Below are 25,381 nucleotides of genomic sequence, written 5' to 3'. Positions count from 1 at the left end.
AAAACATTAACTATCGTTTTTTATTCTCATTCGAAAGAAGATAATAAACTGTTCACATGATATAAAAAACCAGAGAGGATTCTTTTGAAAACAGCCTGCCGAAATCGGACGCATTTTCTGGTGGATGTAAAAGTTTTTCTGTTCGTGAATTTCTCACATTTGGAGTTGTGTGACTGTCTGACACATTGCAGTCTACAGTTCAGAAAAAAACATTCACATATGTTAAAAAAAAATGTCACAATTCTAAAGCAAAATCTTAGATAAAAACCATTTTCACATTGTCTGCAACAGATTTTGAAACAGTATATCAATAGTTGACAATCGCACTCAAAAATTTATCGAAACGACAGTCTTTAAAAAAACCGAACTCAAACGTTTTTGTAAAAATTGGTCGAAATATAGAAAAAATGAAATTTTGAATAAAAAATACGGATCTCAAAAGATAAAGGTGTTTTGTACGTACACAATCCTAGGGAATTCATCCTTTCACAAAATGTAACGCAAAGGAAGTTTGTTCGATTTAAGGGAATTCGTCCTATTACAAAATGTAATGTTTTGGCGTTTTGTTCGATCTAGGGAATTCATTCTTTTACGAAATGTAGGTAACGTAAAAGCAGATTGTTTGATTTTAAGGAATTCATCTTTTTACAATATGTAACGTAAAGGTTACTTTCAGGGATCCATATTATAACCAAAATGAAAACATTTCCATGGAAATCTCCCAGTCGAAGGATACATGAAGAAACGAACCTGCTCCACAACAGTACCGAATATGAGATGAAAACATTTTGTTTGGCGTTACAATGACAACATTCTTCCGAGAGTCTCCCAGTCAATCGTTCAAATTGTTTACATATCGCATCCGACATCATTCCTGTGCAATTATCGCTATTTACGTCTGAGTTCGTCTTTGGATTGTTTGGACCGAACACTTCAAGAAGTCTCCCGGTCAACAAATTCGAATTCGGGCAATCGGCACTCAATTTGCATGGTGCACGACATTTGGCTCAACAATATCACAAATACGTTGCAGTGGCCTGACTTTGCTCTTCTCATTGTCCCTTGCCGACGTCTGAGCACTTCATGCGAAGGAATGAAGTCTCCCAGTCGAGTAGATCAAGTCAATCACGTCAACAAACTCGAGTCAGCTGATTGTTGATGTTTCTGCTAATTAAGATGCAGCTATTTTTTGTCAAAATAATTGTTTGTGAATTTGTGTATGCTTAAAACCATTGGAATAAAAATAAATAACCAAAATGAATTCGGTTAAGCGTTATTCGGGTAACCAAATTAATTTCGTTATTTAAGATTGCTGGTTACATTTCGTAAAAGGATGAATTCTCACACGCAAAAAGAGGTCGTACGGATAAAACGTACAATTCGACGATGAGACCAATGGTTTAGTTATCCCTACAATGTACGAATAAAACGTATATTGGAAATTCACGCCGTAAGCGTGCCTAAAATTTGAATTTTAAGTGAACGATTCGATGAAAAAGTGAACCGAAAAATACATTTTCATGTGTCGGGGCCGAAAATGAGGGAGTTTCGAGATTTTTTTCGGGTTTTCGACCCCTTACATGAAAAATTTTTTGAGTATCTGTTTTGGACGTTTGATTTTAGGCACTTTCGCATGAAGCCCTCACTTCGTTCGGGCTACAACTCGCGAAATTGCCTAAAATCAAACGTCCAAAACAGATACACAAATAACTATTCAACATCCGCACTTTCCATTTTTTTATTATAGAAATAATATTAATAAATAAAAACATTGTCACCACGGGCAGGAATTGAGTTGGGAAACCCTCGATCTTGAGTCAATGATTCTGAGCTAACTGTCATTTCCTTTTAAAAGTAGTTGAAAAAGGATATACGGGTTAGACGTAGCAACATTCAGGCCAATATTTTCTAATGATTAAAGATCGAATTTCAGATCCAAAAAAGAAGTCGAGTTTTCAAACCTTAAAAATAAATATTATGCACGTATGACAAAGCGGTCGAGGCTTGCCGAGACGGCTTGTCATATGTGCATATTCTTTTTTATCGCATAAGCGAAAACGAGACAATAAGATACGCTAATGACACTTTGACAATTTACAGAAGTATAATGTTTGTTTATATATCCTAGGTGAATAATTTTTTTCGCGGAATCACACCACGTATGCGATAAATAATTTTATTGATAATTTATGAAGTTTCTGCCACATGAGCTATAAAATCTGAGTACTTTTAAGGCAATAATAACTGGTAAGACCGAATCCAAATATCTGTGGAGATTCTAGTTGTTTTTAGTGAAGGTCTATCAACTCGACTTGATTTATCATTTTTGTACATATAATACTAAAAAAAAGAATAATAACCAACCTAAAAAGGACGTTGAAGAATTTGTGCACTATGTATAGAGTCACCACACACACCCCCACACCCATACAACTAAGGAAAAAATTGGAAGCATCTGGTCCAGCTTAACGGACCATCGTTTTGAACTTCCCTAGGGTCCCTCTATTCAGAACAGCGATCAATTTTTGGGTGCATTTTCGGTAAAACTTTATTTTTGTTCAGGGCGGGTGTGACGAACCTGAAAACTCTAGAGTAATTCAATCTTTTCACTGCCACAAAGGAACAAAAATGAATTATACTATGTTACCCATGTGCTTTACTCGCGCATAGAAACGCAGAGGAAAACATGGTGCCACAAAAATAAGGGGCCATTCACAAATTACGCACTTACCTAAGGGGGGAGTGGGGGGGTCAGAAATCAGACATTTTTATATGAAAAACGCGTGCGAAACGGGGGGGGGGGTCAAAAATTAACCGTCCACCGCGTGCGTAATTTGTGAATGGCCCCTAACATTCTCATTCAATGAAGCGTTGTGCATTTGCACAATTCACGCCGAAAGTGTGCCTAAAATTTGAATTTCAAGTCAACGATTCGATGAAAAAGTGAACCGAAAAGTAACTTTCAACGCTTCCTTGTATGAAAATGACGCTGCGTTAGAAAGTATTACGGACTTTCCATTTTGAATTTCGACCGCACCTACGGCATCAATTGACAGTGGTATGTTCTTTGCCATTTCATTCATCATATTCAAAGACGTTGATGTCCAAAATAATCTCAATAGTTCCCGAAAATGTCTTCAAAACACGCCCTGTCTCAAGGGTGTAGTCATCCGAGAACATGAAATTTTCTACTTTTCTCCACAGTTCATGAAGAAACTAATTTTCATTCATTTTTTTAAATTATTTCCGCGAAAAAATCGATACTGGACAAAGAATGCGTCCAGTTTTGTGATGGTGTAAGCCGTCACTTGACAGTAGAGAGACAGTAGATTTAGCGCCATAAACAAACCCAATTGAATAACAGAGTGAAGATGAATGTGAAAAGTTGAGAAATTGAATAAAGTCTCAGTGAAAATCTAACGAAAATGTCCAACTATCCAACGGAAGAGGAAGAGTTTGAAATGCTCTGCGATGACGAATTGGAAATTGAAAAAGAAATGGAACGCGGTACGTGTGTTAATCATAAGTTATTAAAATGTCAACGAGAGGTTACGGTTGACGGTGTTTACCTTCGAAGTCATTTTTGTACCGAATATCTTCGCTAGAAAGTGAGCGATGAAATGACAACGAATTTGTTTGTTTCTCTAAAATTTAGAAAGTCAGGCTGTTGAGGAACCTATTCCGGAAGAGATTTTATCTCAAACAACGTTGCCCGGAACTCCTGTCCAATTGCCCAGCTGTTCCAGTTCGTCTATCGTCGATCAGCCCATTCGTCAATTGAACCGAAAATTGTTTGACTCGCCATACCCCACCAATCCCCGAACATCGTCAACACCATTCTCTAATGCACCGGCGATGCCCACCACATCGACACAACTATCGCAGGAAATATTTCGCAGTGGTTTCGGTGCGCGCAAACGTTGCCTGGAAGAGTTGTTCGGTGATATACAGGACATTGATGACATTGATGATCGTAATATCGAGACGATAATTGCAAAACGACAAAAAACCGAGGAAGAAATCGACCTGGAGATGATTGAACGGATATTGGAGCTGAGGAAGCAGCGGGTGGTTGAAGTGAATGCGGCCAAGTTCGATGACTTGGATCAACTGGAAGCGTTGCAAAAATTCAAAGAACAAAATCTGAGCAGCTCCATTCCAAAGTATCCGTTCATTCCGATCCGAAGCGACGGTGACCGGATCTATGTGCGCTTCCATTCGGAAGACTTTGAGTCGGAACGGATTCGTGAGATTCAGTGTGGCAAGAGTTTCGGTTCGATCATGTCGGTGGCGGCGAAAGAACAGATGTGGGCTCTGGCGCAGAAAATGGTATGAGTGAAACGACATCCTTAGTAGCAATGAAGTCAATGAAATAAAAAAATGTTGTGTGTGATTAGGTGGGTGATCGGATGACCGCAACAGCGTCGATACCTGATGTTGTGGTCACAACGGATAATTTGATCGATTCAAATCTGTGGGTGGAGAAGTACAGACCGAAGAAGTACTTGGACCTTCTATCCGATGAATCGACCAATCGCAATTTATTGAAATGGCTGAAAATGTGGGACAAGATTGTATTCCAACGGTACGTGCGAATCGAAACTGTGTACCTAACCAAACGTTTCAGCTAACGGAAACTGCTTTTCTCCCGGTCTATAGCGACGTCGACATCAAATCGCTGAAGAAACAAACCGTCCAATTCCAACAATTCCAAAAATTTCGCCGAAAAGAACGGAACACCCTCAAAACCGACTACGACGAACACGGTCGACCAATGCAGAAAATAGCCTTGTTGTGCGGTCCGCCTGGATTGGGTATGTTCTCACGTCCCAAAATACTTTCCAATTCATTTGTCCAACCGCAACCATTTCTTCACAAGGAAAAACCACCCTTGCTCATACGATTGCACGGCATGCCGGTTACAACATTGTCGAGATAAATGCATCCGACGATCGTACTCCGGAAGCGTTCAAACTAGCACTGGAAAATGGAACTCAAATGAAATCATTTTTGGCGAAAGACAACCGACCGAACTGCATAATTCTGGGTAGGTGTCATGTCTCGACGACTGTGTCATTTGTGATGTGAAATAAATGGAATAATTCCAGACGAAATTGACGGCGCTCCTGTACAGTCAATTGACTTTCTACTCAAATTTGTTGGCGAGAAAGTCGTCCAAACATCGAATGTGAAAGGAAAGGGGAAAGCGAAGCAACTGCTGCGTCGACCGATAATATGCATCTGTAACGATATGTATGTACCGGCACTGCGTCAACTCAGACAGATAGCGTTTGTGGTCAGTTTTCCACAGATGGAAAGTGGACGATTGGCGGATAGGTAAGGACCCTGGCTTAAGGCTACTGTCAAAACGATGGTTTTTGGCCTGATTGTCAGTCTGCATCATTCAGGAAACCCATTAGGAGGCATGATCACAAACTGACGCCGACAGACCAAAAACTACCGATTTTGAGAGCAACATACTGACCACGCACCGCTCAAAAACATTTACTTTTCACATGTCAGGCTGCATATGATTTGTCGACGAGAGAATATTACCGCTGACTTCTCATCCTTGCTAGCATTGGCTGAGAAAAGTGGAAACGACGTGCGATCGTGTTTGTCGATGCTACAGTTTTTCGCTAGTGTTGGCAAACCGTTGACTATCATCGATGTGTTGAAAAGCAATATCGGACAAAAGGACATGCAGAAAGGGCTATTCACGATTTGGGAAGCCATTTTCCAGGTGAGTTACGAATTGATCGCAAATTTTCATCTTTGTCTCTAACGCTTCACTTCCAAACAGATTCAGCGTCCTCGTCGCACACTGAAAGACCACGACAATGAGATTGCCAATTCGGAACAAATGGTCTCGATGACAGACACATCGGCCAAATCAAGAGTGGCTAATGTCCTGCACGTGCTGCACATGAACGGCGATTACAGTCGGCTGATGAACGGAGTGTTTGAGAACTATCTGAAGCAGAAAATGCCCGACGCTAATATGACTGGAGTGGCGGAGGGTGCGGATTGGTTTTGCTTCTCGGATCGCGTCAATCAGTTCATAAATCACAAACAAAACTATTCCGTTTATTCGTACATGCAGTACGGATTCGTTGCTTGGCATTTGCTGTTTGCGAGTATGGCATGGCCGAAAATTGCATTTCCCAAGCAAGGATACGAGGTATGTTGACGGTGCAGTTATTTAAAATATTTATTTAGCTCTGCCAATCGAAATTCATTGTTTTTTATTGTGACCGTCTGCACAAAGGATCATTGTTAAAGTTCGATACGAAGTATTTGGAGGTGGGAGCGTTATGTTCTCGCATATTTCGATTTTCGATAAATGGTCTCTAAGAACTGCTGGTATGTTACCTGAAAGGTAATGACAATAGTGAGATCGCAAATGAAAAAAAAAAATGGTCCGCCGATCGAACCACACCGATCGAGGAAAAATAAATTTATGAAAATTGGTCCACTGGATCATGAGCTGGAGCCCTCAAAGTGAGCGTAACTGAAGAGAAAAACGATTTTAATAATTTTGGTCCTAGAATTCACGGAATTTGAAGGAATTGTGAGATTTCCTTCTGGACTTTTGGTGTTATTATAAGATGTTAGTTCTCAAAATCCCCTACAGGGTCCATCATCCTCCCAGTTTGAAGGTTTCAAAGAATTTGAAAGATTTCTGATATTTTGTTTGGACGGGACTTTCAGGATTATTGAGTTGACAGTGTGTTGGTTGCCAAAATTCCACAGCCCCACTTGATCCACCTGGGAAGATGGTGGATATTGTGGGGTGATGGACTTTATAAAATTTTGTAGAAATTAAGGAATTTGAAGGGTTTTTGAGGCTTTATTTTGGTTCCCTTCTGGAATTTTGAGTTTATTGAAGTGGCAGTGTGTTGGTTCCCAAAATTCCAGCGCCCTCATGGTCCACTATTTTCCTATTTCTAGAATTCGAAGGGATTTAAAGGATCTGCGAGGTTTTTTGGTATACCTTCTGATCTTTTAGGATTTTTAAGTTGCTTTCCTGAGATTCCATCATAAGACGACCCTAAGTGGTCATTGCTGAATTTGGTTTTATACGAAAGGTGCTTTCAACGGTGGCAGCGTCTGCTGTGTTCTTTACTTGTTTTTAATGTTCAATTTTACGTGGAGGCCGCTGGCAACGAAAATTTTTACTTTTTGTTGGAGGTGCGGGAAAACAGGAAAATAGGCAGTTAACGAACTGTTCAGTTTTCTCAGAGCTGGTCAAACGAATACAACCAAAACTGATTTTCAGCTAATGCTCAAAACAAACGAAGCATTGAAAACGTGTTTTGGTCCTATTTTTCATGACGAAATTTTCGAAACTGTCAAATGAAGTTAGAACTTTTTCTAATCAAAATCGCAACTGCTGCATCTGTCAATGAAAACTAGGACCAAAACACGTTTTTAATGCCTCGTTTGTTTTGAGCATAACACATTCGTGTTTCTTTTAAATCACATTCGTGGTCGTTATTGCGGTCGTACTTTTTTGAAAAAGGATTCTCACGAAAAGATATCTTTAAAAGTAAACTGAAATCCAGCATTAAAGAAAACGTCAAAATTTATGCATTTTAGCAAAGCATCGATGCCTGTCATTTGAGCACTGACCTCAGCACTCTGTTTTGCATATTCTAAGGGAAACAGCTCTCGAACCACTGATCTGTGTTTATTTTTTCTGTTTGATCTCTCAATACTTTTCATTTGATGTATCCCGTCATCAATTTCGACGAAAAATTCATAGATACATTCGTGAAAAACACTGGAAAACAAGCAAAACTCGTTGTTTTGCCCTGTTTTTCGTGCTTTCTTACCCGTATCTACTGATACATAAACCCGATTTTCGACAAATATCAATATTATGACTGAATAAAATATACTGACTGACGAGTTTAATCAGGAAGTGTCGAAAAACAGTTTCGTGGATCATTAGCTGTTGAACCAGGAGTCAGCAAAGTAACGATTTTCTCACGTAATATTTCATGATTGTAAATATTTGTTGATGTAAATGTTCCTCTGGATTTTAAGAGCAATGGACCCTTTGCAAATTTGTATCCTACATTTAGGCGGAAAAGTATTCGTGTTTTGACGATTTCTCTGAATCAAAATCTTTTTTGTTGTTGAAAAAGTCAAACTATTAAAGAACGCAAAAATGTGTTACTTTTAAAGGAAAAATTGGTTTGTGAGTCGTAACTTAATCCACTTGGACAAACCATTGCACATTACATAAATGTACACAATCTGCAAAGGTTTCTTCAAGTGGGATTTTTTATCACCCACAAACCAATTTGAATTTTTTCCTTTAATGCACTTAAAACCATGGTTTTACTAATTCAAGAAAAGATTTTGGTTCAAAAAAATCATCAAAAAACTTATTCTTTTCCGCCTAAATGTAGGCTATAAATTTGCAAAGGGTCCGTTGCTCTTTAGCGTCCACCTCGACAATTCTCCTCAATTCTTCTTTTGTTCCCAAAGTAAGCGATGGCTCTCAGGCTTTTTTTTAGTGCATGTTCTTAAGAAACTTTGAAAATTTTCAAGAATTTTAGACATTCTAAGAATAATTTCTTAAAAATTAAAAAAATTCTTAAAATTTTCCAAAAATAACAGATTTTTTGTAAAGAAACTTTAAGAATTTATAGAATTTAATAGCCAATGCTCTCAGGCCTGGGTACAATCTTCTGAATATGAAATTAATTGACTTAAAGGCTGATGTTCGACGGAAGAGAATCTGTTTGTGAACTGACATCTGATCTACAGCAATAACGATGTGGATTTATAACGTTTCCACTCGGTTAAAACAAAACTGAACCGCCGTCGCATTAATTCATCCCGTTTTCCATCTGAGAAATGTCGTCAAAATCTTCATTAACTTTCCAAATATTATTACAACATGACGACAACGATTCCTTCTGTTATCGCACTATGGGCTAATGAATTTTGCATAATTTATGGATCCAAGCCATTCATTTCAAACATACAAATTTTCTTCATTTCGTATACACGGTAACGAAATAACACATTAAACGGGAAACGAAGGGAAAAGAAATTAAAAATTATTTTCTCACACACCCAGGCCCTCTTTTACGTATAATATAATGAGTCTGGTTGCGGCATATAATTATTATTCGTTGTGTTAGCACAGAGTAAGAGAGCGTGTGGTGGTGGTTTATGTTTAGTATTTCCATATTCGAAATGTGAATGAATGAAAAATCAAATTGAAATTGCCGACCATTTATTTTGTGTAGTGGATCCGCTCTTCTCTCTATTCATAAAAATAATTAACAATTTCCCCCATTCATCGAGAAAATTCATTTACTTTCCAGTTTACACAAAAAGCAAATGTCCATAAAGCAATTGAGAGTTCGTTGAAAAAAGGATTCTGTGCAACCACTCGAGGTGTTGGCGATGGTCCGTGCGTTATACTTGATACGGTTTCATTGCTGCGAAAAGTGATTTCGCCATCGTTACGAACCGTATCGGTCGAATTACTATCACCGAAGTAAGAGGAGTGAGTCAGACGAAAAATTGGCCATCAGTAAAAAAAGCTCTTTTCCTCAATCCTCAGAGAACGATCCGATTTGAAACATGCGGTCGACGTGATGGTCGATCTGGGATTGACGTACATTCAGATCAAAAGCCAGGACGGCACCTTTCAATATCGACTGGAACCGGACATCGAAATTCTGTGCAACTTCGAAAGTAAGATTAAAAATCTGTTTTGTTCGAACCGACAAAACAATCTCACCAACTTTAATCTCAATCTCCGATAGCTGCCAACAAACATCACATGAATTACTTTAGTCGTCAAATTATTTCACGTGAGGTTGAAGTGGAAAAGATGCGTCGGGCTGGGCCCAAGTTTAAAAATAATGAAAACAGAAGTGCAAAATCAACCAATTGCGGCAAAGAGAATGTTCCGAATCATCTGCGAACATTAAATCCAAAGTCGATACAGCAGGCTCAACAAGTTACCAAACAGGTGAGTTTATGTGTTACGCTTCTTGTTTTGTGCAAATATTTTGATCAGATCGTCAGAGAGATCGTCAATCGTCGTCTAAATTGTTTAAATTCTTTTCATCAGTTCGGTTACTTTCGGTAGTTGTCTCTAGAACATTTTAGACTCTCTCATCCGTTTTTTTTTTGATTTCCAACTGCACAGATCATGAAAAATTAACTTAACCGCCATCTAACACAAATCGGAAACTAGACTCAGTTCATTTTGAGAGTTAACCTGTTCTGAGTCTTATTTTTAATTGGATTTTAGTATTTCATTACAAGTATTGTTGAACAACTTCAGACAACTTGTCGTTTTAATAAAAAAAATTCATTTGATGGCTTAGCATGATAGTGAAAAATGGATGTGCTCGCTGTTTGAAAGGAAGCAAAAAGAACGCATTACTTGCGGTTACACTCGAATTTTTTCGTAAATTTGACTGCTTGAATTGAAAACGAGTAAATTTTTCCAAAGGAGCTGACTGACATTATAGAATATTTTATAATTGAATCTCCACCTGTCACATAATTTATTGCGTATCTCGTAATTGAATTACAATTACGAATGATGCCGATTCCAACTTTAGTTTGGAAAATTGCGAGATCGGTAATACAGTTAGCACCAACCGAATTTGTGACTAAATTTGCTTCAGCTGTTTTTATAGTGGACCAGCTGAAAAACAGCTGAATCAAATTGAGCCACAAATTTGATTGGCGTTAACCGTAAATTGGAAATTCAACTATGAAACCTCTATCTGTGTAGAACTGTGACCTTTTCTCAAAGCGGATAAATTTCAAGTTTTAGTTGACAATTCTAAAACGAACCATAAAACTGTTACTTTCCATGCATTATTTTCATTTACACCGGGAACAACTATAATTCGTAGAATGTGAGCTACCTGCATTGAGATAGGTACTGTTAGCTATTAGGGAACGTCAGATTATCTTAACAGAAAATCCAAACGAAAAGAACAACGGAATCTCAAACGGAAGGGGCAAGTTTGACAGATTCACTGAAAAATAATTAAATTCTGACTGATGACAAGAATTTTGAAAATATGACGTTTGTATTGATGGTATCAAAGTATTATCGTTCGGAAAATATCAGCCTGATGGAGAAAACAATTAGTTTACCGGACTCCTGAGATCATGCGCTACGCAAAGACACTTTGTTTTATTAAAATCCTGTTAGTCAAAATTTAATTATTTTTCAGTGAATCTGTCAAGCCTGCCCTTTCCGTTTGGATTTTCTATTCATAAAATCTGACGTACCCTAATATCTTCTATCGACACGACCTTTATCCATTTTCACTCCGCAGAACGATTTTATCACAAAATGAAATTTAGAAAGACAAATTTGTCATCTTGTCATTGCCAACGAACTTATCTTATACTATTTTGACTCCGCTAAGTATATCCGGTACATTAAATGGCAGCGTGTTGGTTCATAAAGTTCATAACATTGAGTCATGAACTAAACTCAGGGCACAATCAAGTGATAAAATAAAATGTTATTGAGGGCCGGTTACGGAGAGCACGCCTGTTAAAAAATCGCCCATTAATTGCACATTATTCAAATCTAACTTAATCCATCGAATAAAATAAAATCAATAGAAACCGCATAACGACACACAACGAAACACACGATTCGGATTCAATGTAATTTTCAGATAAATTTCGTTTTTTTTTTCTGCTCTCGTGTGGAATCATTCTCCATAAGGATACACACAAAATCCAGAAAAATTACATTAAATCCCTTATGGGATACTGAAAAATGACTAAACCATAATGGAGGATTATCAAGTAAATTGGATATAAGCAAAGTCGAACAGTAGAATTCATTTTATTTATTATCTTCGTATAAGTTGCAATGTAATGAGAATTATTCGGATGTTGTGGAGACGTTTTGGTGGAAATGTTGTTTGCATTTTGCATTTATTTGGCAGAGAAGAGATGAAATTAGGAAAAATTAAACTGGTTTCCATTCTGGTAGATGATTTGTTGAAGAAAGCGAATTCAATTCGTATTTGATTGTCTTCTGGAGTGGGGTCGACTCTACTGTTAGAGTACGATTCACTATTTCACTGGAAGTTGTCGCGGCGTCGGGGAATCTCGCACAGTGCGAAATTCCCCTCTATAAGGGAATCTCGCACACGTGTGCGAGTTTATGGAACTGGTGTGCGAGTTTATGGAACTGGTGTGCGAGTTAATGGAAATGGTGTGCGAGTTTATGGAACTGGTGTGCGAGTTTATGGAAATGGTGTGCGAGTTTATAGAGTATTGTGCATTCAACACGAAGGTTTTACAATCGTCTATGTGTATTGTGCATTCAACAGGAAAGTTGCACAATCGTCTATGTGTATTGTGCATCCAACAGGAAGGTTGCACAATCGTCTAGCTGTATTGTGCATCCAACAGGAAAGTTGCACAAACGTCTAGATGTACTGTGCATCCAACAAAGAAAGTCAGCTACCACGCATGATAGTTTTCTATAACGGTGATAGTCAGCTATCACGGGCAAAAGTAGCAGATTTCTCGCCATGACATAAAATATTTATAAAATTTTATGAAGTCCCATTTTCTGAATCGTTATTCAAATGTATGGAATGACACTAAAAAACAATCAAACTGAAAACTTTAAAACTCCCACGAGTGTTCGATTCGCAAGAGTCGTGCTGTTTTGTTAATAATTAAAGGTTTTGTGAATGTAGTTAGTACCGGGGGCTTCCTTTTTGTACATAAGTGGAAGGTAAGACGGTAGACGTACTATTTTATATTGTACCAAAGTGAAAGAGTCCTCTAATCGTTCCACATTCGCATCTTTTGATTAGCGTCAGCACTAAGACTATGCAACTGAATAGTAGACAACTTACACTAGTGGGTAGTTTGCGGGCAGAGCGGAGCGAGGGCCGTAATTCACACGAGTCCTTGTCTATTTATGATTTATTGTTGATTAAAAATCTGGCCGCAAATTTACAAAAAAAAATATAGAACAGAAATAGTTCTTTTCCGAAGCATTTGTACTCAAGCAAAGGTTGTGATGTTTGTGATGTTTCAGAAGTTTAACAATAGACAATAAAATGAAATTGATTAAAAATATATCAAAAAAATTGTCAGTCAAGGGACCTGACCCGCCCAAAAGGTGGGGCCTAGTTTAAACATACTCAGACTCAGTTGTCTTATTACATGAAGGAAGGAAATCTTTTTGCAAGGTTCTGAAAGAACAGGTTAACACACCTACGAAGGCGGGTGAAACACAAATCTTGACAATTTAGACATGTTTTGTTAAACTCACTTATTAAAGATTGTACAAAAAGAAAACTTGAAGAAAATTTTTTATTTTTTTCAAGTTGACATTTCACTCGCCTTCATAAGAGCCTTTTCTTTTTGTGCTGTTAAAAAGCGAAATCTATATTTCTCCAACTGTACCTGCGTTTAACCATTCAGAATCAGAATTGTTATCTATGTAGGTTTCAATGAAGCGATTCAGGAATCGATAATATATGTCTCTTTCGGGCAACTATCATAAGTGTTTCAGTCAGAAATTAATACTATTTTCACTGCTTTGCACTCGTAAAAAATCCTATTTGGATATCTAAGCTATTACTGCTGTTCCTCTCCGTTTCTATGATTTTTCTCATTTCGCCATTCCAAGTGGAAAATGAAAGAAATAAGAGAGACGAAGAGCTTAGATACGAACATGAGATTTTACGTGTGAGAAAATAGATCATCTTTGACGTCACATCAATTACATTATATTAAGAATACAATTGACCTCAAGTGCTTTCCTTTATTTCATGAATACAAAGCAGTAGATTTTGGCATTACCGTTCGTTTAATCATGAACCATAAATCATTTAACATTAGAGTAAATTCTGAAGAGACCGAATATTTTTAACGACAATTTCGACGTTAACATTTTTACGTGTCGTCTTTAAATAGAGGGTCTGTGGGCTCTATGTGCTTCCTATCCAATCGTATGTATAAGTACCACAGAGATTTTAATGATGAGTTTTTACTGCCATTTCTATCAAAATTTGGTCTGAGAAACAGATTTGCTGACAGCCAATAAACCTTTGATCTAGAGATTGAGCCAACAAACAAAGAAAATATTTTTTGTGGTTGCGGCGATAATTTTACACTCCATTATTATTCATGTTGCAGAAACAGGGATTCGGAGCTTGGTAAACGATTAAACTGTTGGATTCCCAACATCGTAGCAATTACAATCTTTTGAACATAAGTCTTTGCCATAAAAATTGACTTTATCTCCATCTAATGTCAACTCCTTGCCTGTCATCGTCTGCGATGCATATCATAATTTTTATTTATTTTTTTACGATGACCCTCTGATGACATTTTCCCAGGCAATATATTCTACCATTCTACCTTACGGTGATATGAAATGTAAAATGCATAAGTACATCAAGATGTGAATGGTTCGGTACATGCTTTTTATCGAGGTCACTACTCGCACATGGGTGCGAATTCAGAATAGCATAAGTATTATTGTGGATGTTCTTCTCACCTGGATGTGACTGTTGGGAATTTGATTGTTGATGCGATACTGAATTCCACGAAATAAAAGATACCGTGAGGTATTTTCTCATCTCAGCTAAAACGTTGGGAGTCTTTGTTGGGAAATCTCCCCTTCCGCTGAAATTTTGAAATCCTATTTTGTAAAAGCCGTTGTGCTTCTTCAATAAAAGTTGGAAATTGCATTTGCTCGGGTGACAACACCATCAAAATTCAATTTCCAACGTTTTTCCCACTCGGTGAACAAATAACTATTTCAAATGTGCGGTGTGATTAGCCTTATTTTCTTCACTAAAAAGTCCATGACAAAACAACGTTTTGTTGACGCTTCGATGAAAATTCGATTAAAATATCACTGCTTGTTTTAACAGGGGAAAAGTAGACATTTTCTTCCCCGAACTGTCACCTTTGTATTTGTTTTGATAAATGGTGTAGAAAATAGATGTTATTGCTTCGTCGGGGAAAACGGCTAATCACACCTCGCATATTAAACAAGTTGTGTTCTCCTCCTCTGTGAATAAAAATTGGAAATTCCAACTCTAGCGCTTTTGTTGGAATTTTTCTTCCCTGGGTCAGCAAATAATTATGGTTTTTCCTTACGGAAAATGCAAACTTTTTTGAATTGATTTTAAACTACTTTTCTTTTGGACAAAATTAGTCATTATTAACCCTAATAAATTTACACTAACTGTAGAAAGCGTGACGACGTTTTTATACTTAAAGGCTGAAATTCGACGGATTTCGACCCACAAACTACGATCGAATAGTTAAATTTTTTTGTACTTCTCAAAGATAGGTTTTTGCGGCCAAAAAAGTTCCTCTCTCCGGCCGAAAATGGATTTTCATATAGATTTTTCCGGTCGCGATCAAGTGTGGAAGTGGAGGGCGAGATTCGGTGGAATACCGGAACTTGTCTAAAAGTATCAACAAAGCAAGGAGATCAGATGAAAGAAAATATAATGTCCAATTGGCTCAAAACATAATTGAAGCTAACTGCAATATGAAAGTCCTACGGAGAAAAATGACAAACGCCAAAAAAGAAATCTTCAAATTACGAGACAAAACAGGAACGATCCAAACGGATCGAAATGCGATATTAAACATTGCAACAGAATTTTATGAGAATTTGTTTTCTTCAGCAAGACAGAGTCCAACGGAAGAAACCGAAGATAGACCAATAATAAGAAACGTGGGATCGGAGGATATGCCCGACATAACTGTTGATGAAGTCAAGGCCGCAGTAGCCGAGATGAAAAACAAAAAGTCTCCCGGAGAAGATGGTGTTCCAGTGGAAGCCATTAAACTGGGTGGAGACTCCTTATTAAAGGCAATCACGGCTTTGTTTAATCAATGTCTCCAATGGGAAGAAGTACCAGAAGCCTGGGAAAATGCGGTAATTACATTGCTGCATAAAAAAGGAGACATAACAAAGCTGGAAAATTACCGGCCCATAAGCCTATTGTCAACACTCTACAAGTTGTTTATGAAAATCATTACGAAGAAGAACACTAACAAGTTCGACTTCTACCAACCTGTTGAACAAGCTGCTTTCAGATCTGGTTTCAGCACAAACGACCATTTGCAGGTGATGAGAACGCTTATTGAGAAGTGTCGTGAATACAACATCGACATAGTCTTGCTATTCATAGACTTCGAAAAAGCTTTCGATTCAGTGGAAACATGGTCGATATTGGACGCATTAGACGAATGTAGAGTAGACTCAAGGTACTCCAACACAATTCGATATGTGTACAAAAATGCTACTGCAAAAATGCTAAGAAGTTAAACTGGAGTAAAATGGGAATAAAGATAAATGGAGAGTACCTGAGCAATCTCCACTTCGCTGATGACATTGTACCGATAGCAGCGAATCTAGGTCAGGCTCAGCTTATGCTACAACAGTTAAGTGAAGAGGCAAGCAAAGTTGGCCTCAAGATGAACTTATCGAAAAAAAAGTCATGACCAACATCGGGGACGATAGAGAGATCAAAATTGGTGACACTGTCATTGAACGAGTCGACAGCTATGTATATCTACGACATAAACTGAAGTTAGGTCTGGAGAACCAAACTGCAGAAATAAGACGTAGGATTGGTCTCGCGTGGGCAGCGTTCGGAAAACTCAGACTAATTTTCAAAAGCAAAATGAATAATAGTCTGAAACGCAAAGTTTTCGACACTTGTGTCCTTCCAGTGCTCACTTATGGAGCGGAAACGTTAACTTTAACGAAAGCATCCGAAGATAAATTGAGAGTGACACAAAGAGCCATGGAACGGAGTATGCTTGGAATAACACTCAGAGACAGAATGACGAATAAATGGATTCGACAACAAACCAGGGTCGTTGATGTCATGGAAAGAATAGCATCTCTGAAATGGAGCTGGGCGGGACATATTGCAAGAAGGACAGACGAACGTTGGACCAAAAAGATCATGAACTGGCGACCATATAAAAGACGAGCTATAGGTAGACCACCAGAGAGATGGACAAACAGAATTAAGAATATAGCAGGTACAAACTGGCAGCAAATGGCAATGGATCGTACGAAATGGAAAGAAGTTGGAGAGGCCTACATCCAGCAGTGGATAGAAACAGGCTGAAAAAGAAGAAGAAGAAGAAGATGATCAAGTGTGCATGCTTGGTGGTTGTTAATGTTACGAAATATTTAGTTTATTACAAATGTAAAGGTCAAAACATAAGACGAATAGGTTCCAGTTTTACTCATATTTTTCACAGATTTTGTTATTAAAGGGATGATTGTATTTTCTTCTTTAATTAATTTCTACCCGGTTTTATCGTCGCATATAAAAAAAATCACTGGGTCGTGGGCTCGAACCCGAAACCTCATACTCCCCAGTCCACGATACTTACACTACGCTACTTTAACACTAAATTATTTTTATCGAAAAGTTATCCGTCTGGTAAAATTAACAACCAGATTCAGGAAATCCTTCGAAATGTCTCCTCGTTGATAACTGTGAGATAATTCTAATTTGCGTTACCCGTAGCACTTGATTAAAATATGACAATACGTTCGCAGTTCGTACGTGTGTATATGCATGGTTCATATCGATATAATAACATAAATTAGATTTGAGTTAGATCATGCAGTCTGACGGTTGAAAAAAACAATGAAACGTATCGCGCGATATCCCAACTTGATTCCCACGAATGTTCAGCCCCTTAAAAAAACGGTTTATTTTCAATCGACTAACATTTACAGAAGCTTTTTCGTAACAATTGAAGCTTGTTCAAGAAACTGGTTCAAAAATAAAAAATAAATCACAAATCCCTTGTGGGGGTCGCACCACGACCTTTGGATTAGAAGTCCAACGCGATTTCCACTGCGCCAGAGGGACAGTGATTTCGTTTCATGAAAATTCCAATATGCAGTCATCAGAGCAATCAATTTCACAAATCAATTTGATCATGCCGATCTTAGGCATGTCAAGTATTTCTTTTTCAAGGCAGTGCAAGTTCGGTCAACTTTATTGAATCTTTGACAACAAATATTTCAAGGAGAGAAAATCACTTTGTCGAAAAGTCAATGGATACTATTTTTAACAACCTTTTAGCGCCTTTTCACTTTTTCTAAGGGGTAGAAAAAAACTCGCGAAATTGTCGGAAATTAATCGTACGAAACAGATACGCACGATATATTTTGCTAACTATATACTAAATATGGTTGTTTTGCGCATTAGATGTGAGTTTGTCGATACGAGCGAAGCGAGCAAAATATTTCGCAAATAGTTATTTATGACATCGAATGCGAAGTACTTTATTAGGCTCTAGATGTGTAATTAGTCGGGAAACAGACAATGTTTTTATAATTTATTTACATTCTTTCCACAAAATAGAACCATTCTGCGTTTACAGAATTTCTTTTACGATAATTCAAATATTTTTAAAAGCATTTTAATAATTTAATAATTTTGTACGGTTTTCTTCTCAATATTTTTAAAAATCAAAAAGACGTCAGGAGGCTGTCAGAAAGTTTAGAACTTTCATTTACTAACACACATAAACGATAACAAAGGCACGTCGGAGCCATGTTATAACATTGCCGATTGTCGTATAAATTTGATGTGAGTTTTGTTGAAAATCCACAACTTTAAAAATATTAAATTGTGTTTAGACCAGTACGAAGTACTGGGGTCTTATGCGTTTACGCATACGTCCGTAACACGTCGAATTGGACTCCCTGAGTAAGGGGAAACCTATTGTGGTTGTCTAGAGATGCCAAATCAGTGAAAAAAAAATGTCCGTCTGTCCGTCTGCACGATAACTTGAGTAAAACGCATCCGATTTTGAAGTCAAAAAACAGGCTAAGTTCGAAGATGAGTAATTTTGGATCGACCCTTCCCGAGCTGTGGCTCAATAAGTGCTTTACGGTTTTTCGAAGATATCTCCGGACATTCAAACGTTACACTTGTAACTGATATGTCAAATAAAAGGTATTTACAATACCGATCGATAAAAAAAAAGTTTGTGGAAATCGGATGACCGACTCGTGAGTTAGACCCCTTTGTGTGAAACAGGCACAGGGCGGCAAGCAGTTTTTGCTTGTAGGTCGGCCACATTTCAACATATTTCGTCTGTTTTAGCTTTATTAGATAGGTATTGACCGTACCAATCAGGGAAAAAAAAGTTTTTGAAATTATGTTCTCCGGAGCGTGAGCTAGGTATCTTGGAGTGAGCTCTTATCTGGCTAATCGGCCGTACAGTGAACGTGGAGTATTTTGTCAATATCTCGAGTAAATTTTGACCGAATTTCATGATTTTTTTTTGTTTGAAAGGTATTAACGAATGTAAAGCGTCGGTACTATTTTCGGTTTCCTAACAAAATGGCTGCCGGCGGCCATATTGGATTTTATTAAAAGTGATATAAAGTGGGAAAAATGGTACTTAGAGAGTTTCCGTTAACATAGAAATAATGTGTTAAGTGTGAGGGGTTTCAGACATTCCATATATGGATATCTATATATATATTCACCTGTATTGAGCTATATACAGGCATATAGAGCTATATAATAGCATATTCATCTGTGAAATGTTTATTTATAGTGAAATATAGGTAAATATAGCGGTATATAGCTGTTTAAATAGAAATTTATGAAAGTTGACTTCGTACGGGCCTGTCTATATTGCCTCCAGCAATTTATTTGTATATGCTAACAAGGCAAAGAAAGATAATGTAAGTGATTTTAAAGGGCGAATAGCTTTTCAGTAGAGAATGAAGTAAAAGAAATGAAGAGTTTCACAGTAAAGGCTTTTGATACGAATAGGTGTTTCGTACGGGTCGGCGTTAGCTATGTTTTTTTCATATGTTGTAGAAGAATTATTTTCCTAAAATAAGCTTATTTGTCAAAATAAATTATAAAACGTCGATGTTTACCAACTAATTATGACAAGAGGCCGTGTGTCATAATTCACATCGTGAGCCTAATCAAGTACTTCGCACCGAGATTGCATAAATAGGTTTTTTTTTCATTTCATTTTCTTTATTATAACATAATTTGGTTACATTTGTTGCATAAATAGGTATTACGTGCGATCATATTGATTTTGCCCTTTTTCGATCAGTGACGTTAAGGTGGATACAATATATTGTTCGATATTACTGAATTTATCCTTGTTCCCGGGTGCGAATAGCGTCTACCTAAATTTATTTAACTGATTTAATAGACGAATAATATCTTCGTGAAAGAAAAATTGTAGAAATCGCATGGTTTATAATCGAAAAATTTTTATGGCAAAAATATAAATTGAAATTTCGCATTTCATTCGAAAATAGAGAGAAAGAAAGTCAAAATGTTATAAGTCGAAAAAAATCGATTAATATTTATTTAAAATATTTATCGAACAATTTTTTTTTCTTTATTTCGTTTAAGATATTGAGTAATATTGCGGTATCGGTACATTATACATTGAACCATTCATCGATTTGCATGAAATTACCTTTTACAACTCAAATGCATACAGCACGGGGTATACCTACTACGAAAACAATATTTTCAATAAAAGAAATTTTCCAATTTTTTCTTCTTTTTCTTCTGCTTCTCCTCTTCTGATTATATTGTTTTTTTCAATTCTATTCTCAAAGTGAAATTGGAAATAAACTAAGTTTGTTTGAATATAGACAATGTGTACAATCCGCTACCATAATAATACAACTTGTGTGTGCGTTCTAGATGAAATAAGTCCGGAGTAATGCAATTTTCAGTGAATGTATAAAATTGCGATGAAAGAGTTATGAATTGTTTAACTTATCGCTCTCGTCGTACCATTAATCATACACATGGTGTTATGTGTATGATGTGGTCTGAATGAATTTTATTCTAATTTAATATTTAACTAAATAAACACACAACAAACAAATCTTTCGTATAGTAAATATAGATAGCTGATTGTACACCCATAGACAATACAGACAATCAAATTTTACCATGAAACCCATGACAACCCCCAATGAGATAATACACATTCCGTTTAATAGCGTAGAGATCTTCCTTCTCAAAATAAATATATGGCAACAACAACAACAACAACCGAAAGTTATTTTTCTTTATATAACTTAAATAACCATGCATCGTATCCCTCCAATACACATAAGTACATATATATAAGACAGGAGGAAAGAAAACACAATAAAGCTTCACATAAAGTTACTATTTCAGCTTTATACACTCGCTGTAATGTGTGTCTATTATTATATACATACAGCTCTGTTTCGGTAAGTGTATTATATGGCTACAAGGGAAGTAGAAGATAATGGCCTTAAATTGCGCGGTACAAATAAATTGTTTTATATTAGCTTTTCTTTTCCTATTACAATCGTTATAAATACAATATAAATGTGATAGAAGGGAGGGGATACACTGTTAACATTAATGAGAAAAGTACGATGTATATAATATTGTGTATGAAGGGATGGAGGAATTGTGGGCGGTTGTGTGTTAAAAGATATTTAATTTTAGTGCGTATCTGTGATATTTTGTGATTGTGAACCGTGACTATGTTGTAATTGTGTAGAGAAAATGATTTGTATTATTAATTCACTTTTGATTTAAGTGTTTTTTCCTCGCTCTCTCTCTATGGATGACAATGGAATTGAAATGTTTTACAACCTCGAAATGATGTTTTCTTTTTAATAAAATGTTTTCTTCGTTCAGACACTTCAGACAGGAGGTAGAGAAATTAAAATAAATCTAAGGATTTGGTAATGGAAGTCGGCCTTTTTCACTTATACTTATGGAATACTTCTCTCAATTTTTCACTGCTAATTCTTGTTGAGTATGTTGGTACAGTCATTTTTGGTTTAAATCATATAATCCTCGAATTTATATTGATCCTCGAGTTACTTGAACCTTGATTTGTTGATCTGTTAACTTTTAACAAAAGAAGCAGGCATCCCACATGGCGCCGGTACTGTTTCAACGTCAAGAAATATTTCGAAAATACGAAAACCATTCCCACTAAGACTTTTATCGTGCTTAGTACCAATCTAAAGGTAAATTCAACGGCTTTCAAACGAGCCCCATCTTGTTGTTTTGGCCGATCGAAGTCAGTGGTTTAACTTCCCAAAATTATGATTCATGTCCAGTTGCAGTGACAAATATGATCAAATGTCATTTGAAAGCTATTGAAAATACCTTTCTAACAAGCTTTTGCACATGAAATCAAAGGATGTTACAATAAATAGAGACTTAGCAGCAACAGCCATTGTACAGCCATTAACGTTAATGCGCCTAAAATTCCTAAAATATGAGGATTTTAAAGCGTGTTAGGGCCCTACGATGGCCCCGACACAATAATCACAAACTCTAGTACATCTTTTGTTGAAAATTTGCACCTAAAATCTGAATTTATATCTACTACTTCACAAGATTTACTATATGAGCAAGAGAACCTTAACCGTAACTCATTGTTCGTTGTCAATAACAGATGCTTCCATTTTAATATCTACAATAGCTAGTAATGTTTTCTTAGCTCGGCATGGCTACTGGGGGCTTATAAGAACGCTATGCCGTTTGTAGCATGTGAAATTCGAAGCAGACAGTAAGGGCAAAGCATTTGCCTATGGTTTAAGATGACGAATCAACAATAAAAAAAAATGTCTTTGTGTCCGTGTACACGATAATTTGAGTAAAACGCAACCAATTTTAAAATATCTTTTTTTTTCATGATAGGTATTATGATTATAGGTGACAATGGTGAGACCCCAGATGAAAATGCGCATATTTGAGTTCGTCCTTCCTGAGTTAGGGCCGTCTAAGTGGTTTAGGGTTTTTCGAAGATATCTCCGAAAATTTAAACGCTACACTTGTAAGTGTTACGTCAAAGGAAAGGTATTTACAAAACCGATCGACATATGAGTCATGATCACCAACAAATCTTCTCTGGTCTTTTTCTGAGTTAATTAGTTCTTGAGTTTGTAACTTATTAGAATCAGGACGACATATTCGTTCTTCTACTACTAATAGTTCCGTCGCACTACTGTCGTGAAATTAGACGTTCTTAATACCAAGACAGTTTCTTATTACTTTCCCTTTCAGTCTTCTTGGACTTTTCACTGAGTACCTTTATTCTAACTTCAATAACAATTCTTTTCCAGATTTCAAAAGACATATTCGGGAGAGTGTCAACGAAATCAGTGCCGATCAGCGTCCAAGATGGTAGGTTTGGATTGACTTTTATTTGTTAGCTAAATTCGGCTAATTTTTAATGATCCTAAAGGTGGAACTGACGTCATAATAAAAAGTTCAATTTGGTACAAATACAAAGAGGGCTTCAACAATGCCGTTCGAAAGGATGTGACGATAAATCATTTACTTTAAGAACCATTCGTTAAAGATTTGTGTTGTTGCGTAAGTTAAGTGAGGTGTAATGAGTTTGTAATGAATGGTTCGTCGCAACATTAATGTGAATTAGATTTTGATAATTCGAGTTTTGAAAAATAAAAATGATTTTGCCAGCAAATGAATTCTGGTTTAACTTTATAACTACCACAACGAACGCTTTCAAAAAAAAAAATTGTTCCAAGTTATGTGAAATTTGGCCGAATATATGTATCTAGGGAAGCACATTGGTAAACGATTCAATAAACTTCAATGAGAAGAGTCCTTCTTTCTCCTACGAAGTTTTCTGAAAATATTTCTCTGCTGTGAAAGTAACAAGAAGAGATCCACTAACCGCATGTCTTTGAAGGCGAATAGATTATACCTAAATTGTGCGTGATTATTTCATTCAAAATCAGTTCCCTGCTACTGAAAGTGTCAGATAGACGTATCACTTGAACAGCTGGGAAAATTAATGGAGATGTTAACTTCCTCAGCCCGACAGCCGTTACCATATTATTTAATGAAAAGAGGAAAGGAAATAGTCTACACATACTCACAAGTTTGGCAGCGCGGTTGCTGGATCCGTGGTTTTTTGAAAAATGACGTTAAAGTTAGTAACTGACATTCTCATCGAAACAGGTAAAAACGTCAACCTTTACGTCATTTTCCCCCCTAAAACCAATGGCCTAGCAAATGTTTTGTCAGACACCAAAATTTTTGTGTTGTAATACCAAACAATTGTGCGTCACCAAATCACGTATACAAAACACTTTATTTTCAAGATTTGGTACTATCCACAAATTGACTAAGGAACCGCAATCGTCGTCAATATTTTCAAAAACGCTTGTCGCGCAATTATTTTTAAATAAATTTATTTCAGGACATTTTGTAGAAGGAATAATCAACCCTTCATTTATTGAAGGAAGCACCAACAACCCTTTTACGTAGAATTTTGTAGAAGGGTCAACCCTTTTTTGGAAAACTTTGTAGAAGGGGACATCAACAGCATTGCGAGTAGCCAAGAAGAGAATAGCCGAAGTATTATAAATTGACTGTGCGCACAATGTGCGAATAGCCTCTTCTTCCCTATTCGTTCATTTTGTGGAAATTGCATTTTCTCAAGGTCTCAAAAGAGCGGCTAAATGTGGCACATTTCGACAAATGATAAACTTATTTTGAACAAACGAGAGTCCTCCCTTACACACTTAGTAGAGGGATGAATTCAGTAGGAACAAAAAAACATCTTGACTATAAAAACAGGGAAAATGGTCTACAAAAGAGATCCAGCTAACTTCTGACTGACGAGCAGTTTCTAAATTAGGGGTTAATTATAGATCAAAATTAAAAAACTGTTTGTAGAAAAACTACACTCTGGGTACAGTACACCCACTAAAATCAAGTTTCTTCAAAGGGCGCCAATAATAGTTATTTATCTACCAAGGTAGGTATGAAGGTATTTTTTCGCACTAGATGTCGATTGTCGACCCGAGGCGAATACCGGCATACCTACCGTGGTAGATACAACGTTTTTCGCAATTTCGGGCCATAATCACCTTTCCAATGCAAAACTTGTCCTACATTTTGTTCCAAAATTCTTGTGTATACAGAAATTCATTTGAACGATCAAGAAGGCTGCATTATAATACATATTGCAATGTGATGTAAAGAGACGCGTTGAATGAAATCGAGTAGTCAATGCTTAGTATATACGCTTCAACAATACGTTCGGTATAACTGTGTGACTCTACAGCCGAATGGCTGTAGTCGCTGCTTTGTGTTCAAAAACCTTTTGGTGTCGGGGGTTCGATTCCTGGTCAATGCAAGATTTTTATTTATAAAAATTTAGCCTTCGTTGAAGGTAATAGGTTCTTTAGCGTGCGAAAAAAGTTAATATCGCACTGTGTCCAGAAATACAGTGAAATAAATACCTTCAAAACGACATTAAATGGATGCATGGAAAGGTGATGATTATGGACCGGAATTGCGAAAAA

At 36.8% G+C, this 25,381-nt stretch overlaps 1 protein-coding gene across 1 annotated transcript; it reads left to right on the top strand.

The window, feature by feature from the left end:
- Window positions 1-3,321: 3,321 nt before the first annotated feature.
- On the top strand, window positions 3,322-23,529 carry LOC119082122 (chromosome transmission fidelity protein 18 homolog). The gene is made up of 13 exons (XM_037191506.1): window positions 3,322-3,507; window positions 3,656-4,329; window positions 4,398-4,585; window positions 4,660-4,814; window positions 4,880-5,047; window positions 5,109-5,337; window positions 5,524-5,743; window positions 5,804-6,181; window positions 9,345-9,520; window positions 9,587-9,720; window positions 9,792-10,000; window positions 23,165-23,225; window positions 23,287-23,529. Exons 1-13 carry the CDS (start codon window positions 3,426-3,428, stop codon window positions 23,385-23,387), a joined length of 2,775 nt encoding a protein of 924 aa, XP_037047401.1. The 5' UTR covers window positions 3,322-3,425; the 3' UTR covers window positions 23,388-23,529.
- Window positions 23,530-25,381: the final 1,852 nt, after the last annotated feature.

Source organism: Bradysia coprophila, unplaced genomic scaffold (assembly GCF_014529535.1).
Source record: "Bradysia coprophila strain Holo2 unplaced genomic scaffold, BU_Bcop_v1 contig_373, whole genome shotgun sequence".
NCBI lineage: Eukaryota > Metazoa > Arthropoda > Insecta > Diptera > Sciaridae > Bradysia > Bradysia coprophila.
Note: the sequence above shows the minus strand (reverse complement) of the source record. Positions and strands in the feature narration are given on the sequence as shown.